This window comes from Camelina sativa, chromosome 5 (genome assembly GCF_000633955.1).
Source record: "Camelina sativa cultivar DH55 chromosome 5, Cs, whole genome shotgun sequence".
In the NCBI taxonomy this organism is placed as follows: domain Eukaryota; kingdom Viridiplantae; phylum Streptophyta; class Magnoliopsida; order Brassicales; family Brassicaceae; genus Camelina; species Camelina sativa.
In genome coordinates, this window is record NC_025689.1 from 12,602,160 (window position 1) to 12,607,039 (window position 4,880).

Here is a 4,880-nt window from a genome sequence, read left to right on the forward strand (position 1 = left end):
GTGATGGAGAAGAAAGGATTGCGAAAGAGAGAGAAGAAAATGAAAAAGAAAATTATATTTATCCGGTAACCAACCACAATTTGACACGTACCGTTCCTTATGGGTTGCTTCCGCTCCTTCGTGGAGAAGCGATTCTCGGATTGTAGACAATATTATAGGATTTTTTAATTTTTTTTGGGACATAAATAAAAGAGCAATCCACTGAGTACCTGCCAGTAATCATGCTCTGAAGATATATAGCCGAAGAAAACAAAAATGTTCAAGAGGATCTCGTCAGTTGCCGTGAGCTCTAAGGAAGCAAAGCACACACAAGAAACCAATACATTCTCTCGCTTTACTTTTGTATGAAACATACATTTCACGATACAACACAAACATAAAGTTCCTATCATCTTATCATTCATTCATTTTCGCTGCTTTTTTGTAAGTTCCTATATTTGGTGTTTGATTATAAACCAAAGTGACTTGGTTCTTGATTTGACTTGCCGCAAATGCGATGAACACTCTGCATCCGAACTGAAGAACAAAAGAAAAAGAGAATCAGATAGTGTTCCTTGTAAAAGTTAGAACCGAAAGCTTATAAGAGTCTCATCGAAAGCTTATGTGATTTCATCCAAGGCAATTATCTCGAGCTTAGTTCTTAAGCTTACCATTTTATCAATTGATTCCATCGGTTTGATTTATATTAAGTTCTACAGCCAACGGATTGATGGACTCTCTGAGGTCGTCAGATCCCAGATNTATATTTGGTGTTTGATTATAAACCAAAGTGACTTGGTTCTTGATTTGACTTGCCGCAAATGCGATGAACACTCTGCATCCGAACTGAAGAACAAAAGAAAAAGAGAATCAGATAGTGTTCCTTGTAAAAGTTAGAACCGAAAGCTTATAAGAGTCTCATCGAAAGCTTATGTGATTTCATCCAAGGCAATTATCTCGAGCTTAGTTCTTAAGCTTACCATTTTATCAATTGATTCCATCGGTTTGATTTATATTAAGTTCTACAGCCAACGGATTGATGGACTCTCTGAGGTCGTCAGATCCCAGATAGTTTTCATGTTCAATGTAAGCACAAGAAGAATTATATATACACTCTCTAGGTTAAGTGTATACAGAGTATTATATTGTAACGTAACTTTGGAAAAGGATAATGGCTCACCTCTTGCTTGTCTTGAATTGTTCCCTTGGCATCCGAACAAACGGTGTCTACTGAATTTTCATCAGTTGGTTCACAATGTCCAAGCTTCAAACAACGTACATGTAGTGTTTTTTACAGAAACTGCATTTTGCTTTACGAAAATTAGAATATACATCAAACTGATTATGAGATGATTCAGCAGGTGGATCCACATTTTGCAGCTGACCAACTGATGTATGATCCAGATCCTCAGAACGAGCCTGGTTTACATGTAACATGTCTGGTAACACTGATCATGGATTGATGAGACAGATAACAAAATTTTAATCACCATAACGATCAAGTTTACTGACTATGAATGGTGATTCGGTATTATATTTGTTAGCTATCTCTACAAAAGATTGATTAAGATTACACAACCAGAGAGAAGAAAACGGCCTAACAGATCCCAAACCAAATTTAGCACAAACCATAACCCAATATTAAAAAAACAGACATAATTCCATTTCAAATCAGAACAAGATTGAAAAAAAAAAGAAGACGAGCAGACAGACTTACACCATGCTATTGCTTTAGAAAGGAATGCAATAGACATGAACGTGAGTAAGCTCTTCATCCACAAGATTGCAATAGCACTATTAGCTACATCAATTGCCGTCTCTATTCTGCCATTATCAACAACTTAAAAGTGATCTACACCTTCTTAAAGGAATACACTACGAGTCCACGCTAATTAGGCCCATTTGAAAATCGCATATGCGACGTATTAAGGTCGTTAAGGTCTAACGTCATATGAAAATCGTCTAACGACGTCGTTAAGGTCTTTGTTCCTTTTAAAATAGTACAACATCTGTAACGGCTTCTTTCAAAAATTGAAATCTACTTCACATTTTCAGTTAATTCTAATTTCTTCCCTTACTTTTCTTTTAGTAATAGATAAGTAAACAAAATTATATGTATAGTTTCAGAAAGTTTGTTTGCGCCGTAGGCCCAATATATAATCACTTATACGACGTCGTTACCATCTTCGTTATAATAATGGTTTCGTTGTAAAGAAGGAAACATTAATTCAGTTTCAAAAATCGAATTAGGCTCTCGAGTTCAGTTAATTCTGTTGCAGGTGTGGTGAGACGATGGTTGTAATCTCTGAAACTTCCAACGACGGCTCCAATGGCGGCGATCCAACCAAGATTCAGAAAGCAGAAGAAGAAGAAGAAGAAGAAGAAGAAGAAGAAGAAGAAGAAGAAGAGAATCCGAAAGAAGAAGATCATCAAGAAGACGATCAAGAAGTAGATCAGAATCTTGCTCCGATTCGTCGAGGAGACATCCCGGTGATACTCATAGAAAGAACCGTCGCACTCGTAAGGAGATGTCATTACCCGAGGCTATCTCTACTCTCCAAAGCCTTCCGTGACGTAATCTCTTCGGATCAACTCTTCGTAACGCGCTCGCTCCTCGGCTTGACTGAAACGGTTCTTTATACCTTGATCTCGCTCCCATCTTTTGCACCCCCAAGCTGGTACGTTCTCCATCGAAGCAACATGTCTTTACAATTGAGCAGAATCAGTTCACTTCCTCCGATGTATGCTGGATGCACTGCCGTCACAATAGGACACAAGATTTACGTTATGGGTGGACGCAACGGCTTAAACCAACGCGTAAAGGCTGTGATTGTCATCGACTGTAGATTCCATACGTGGAAACGTATCCAGAGTATGAAAAGTGAACGTTGCTACGCTGCCTCCGGAGTCATTGACGGAAAGATTTACGTAGTCGGAGGTAGGGAGAAACGATATTATGATTGGGTAGAAGTGTTCGATGTAGAAACTGAGACTTGGGAAACTGTGCCTGCTCCATTCTCTCCTGTTGCTAGTTCGATTAGCATGCTTCCTATACTTGCGGTTTTGGATAATAAGATTTACATTTTGGATGGTCCGTTTTGTTTGGCTTACGATCCGAGACTACGTAGATGGGAGGATCGGGGACCTACAAGTCCAGAGAGGCTTTTATGGCACGCTTCGTCTTGTGTGGTTGATGATTTGCTGTATGTTATTAATGTTCCTGATCTGGCGGGTTTTGGTTCTTCTATTATCGTGTATCATCCAAGGGATATGGTTTGGAGACCTGTCAAGGGTGTAGATCTTTGGCCTGCTCTCGTTTATATTGAGTCTAGAATGGTGAGTTTTGGTGGCAAGTTAGTGATTCTGGGATATTATAATGGGAGCCGGGATGTTGCTTGGTGCGTGGAGGTGGCGTTGGAGAAACGTGAAGATGGTGATATTTGGGGGAAGTTCGAATCAATCTCGCGTGTGTGTTCATTCNGTTCTTTATACCTTGATTAGGCCGTTCCCACGTTTCGAGCCCCCAAGATGGTACATCCTCCATCGAAGCAACATGTCTTTACGGTTGAGCAGAATCAGTTCCCTTCCTCCGATGTATCCTGGATGCACTGCCGTCACAATCGGACGCAAGATTTACGTTATGGGTGGCTTAAACGTCCCCTTAAATCGACCCGTAAGGACTCTAGTTGTCATAGATTGCAGATCCCACACGTATCGCCAGCTCCAGAGTATGAAAAGGGATCGTTGCTTCGCTGCCTCCGGTGTAATTGACGGAAAGATTTACGTAGTCGGAGGTAGGGAGAAACGATATTATGATTGGGTAGAAGTGTTCGATGTAGAGACTGAGACTTGGGAAACTGTGCCTGCAGCTCCATTCTCTCCTGTTGCTAGTTCGATTAGCATGTTTCCTGTACTTGCGGTTTTGGATAATAAGATTTACATTATGGATCGTCCGTTTTGTTTGGTTTACGATCCGAGACTACGCAGATGGGAGGATCGGGGACCTACAAGTCCACAGAGGCTTTTCTGGCACGCTTCGTCTTGTGTGGTTGATGATTTGCTGTATGTTATTAATGTTCCTGATCTGGCGGGTTTTGGTTCTTCTATTATCGTGTACGATCCAAGGGATATGGTGTGGAGACCTGTCAAGGGTGTAGATCTTTGGCCTGCTCTCGTTTATATTGAGTCTAGAATGGTGAGTTTTGGTGGCAAGTTAGTGATTCTGGGATATTATAATGGGAGCCGGGATGTTGCTTGGTGCGTGGAGGTGGCGTTGGAGAAACGTGAAGATGGTGATATTTGGGGGAAGTTCGAATCAATCTCGCGTGTGTGTTCATTCGGCGAGTCTTGTTTGTTTGAGTTTGCTCGAACTGCTACGGTTTGATTGATGATTCGTTTGCAGTTGCAAGGTATGTTAATCTTTTGTTAGTATAGACCATTGATAATAAATTATGACGTTTCAGAAGTTTTCTTGAGCCTCAAGTCTTATTTAGGCTTTCATGAACTTTGCAGGTGAAAGCTATTACATCTACTGTTTGAGCAGCATGTTATAATCAGAGCAAAATAACTCAGAAGCTGTTGTTACACCTTAAAGAGTAACTCAGAGTTGAGTATATTTCTTAAGCTGTGTAGAATATGCTACTCTGTTATCTACCTACCTGTATACAATAACTTTTAGGAAACTTGTTGAAATGCATCTTCTGGGGATTTGTCAAGTTCTTTTTGTTTAGAAATATAATTCTTCTATAAGTAATCACTAATCACTATCAGATTTAAGGAAGCCTAATCTGCTTCTACCATATGAAATTTGCGTTTAGAGATGAAAGCAAAACAAATGTGATTTAGCTAGTTAACTGGTGATTTTGACTTTATGAATACTAGCTTACAATACCAAAGTGAGA

At 39.9% G+C, this 4,880-nt stretch overlaps 1 protein-coding gene across 1 annotated transcript; it reads left to right on the forward strand.

The window, feature by feature from the left end:
* On the forward strand, nt 2,272-4,363 carry LOC104789194 (putative F-box/kelch-repeat protein At2g29800). Its single transcript, XM_010514926.2, has 2 exons — nt 2,272-3,460; nt 3,675-4,363. The coding sequence occupies exons 1-2, from the start codon at nt 2,272-2,274 to the stop codon at nt 4,361-4,363; spliced, it is 1,878 nt and encodes a 625-aa protein (XP_010513228.2).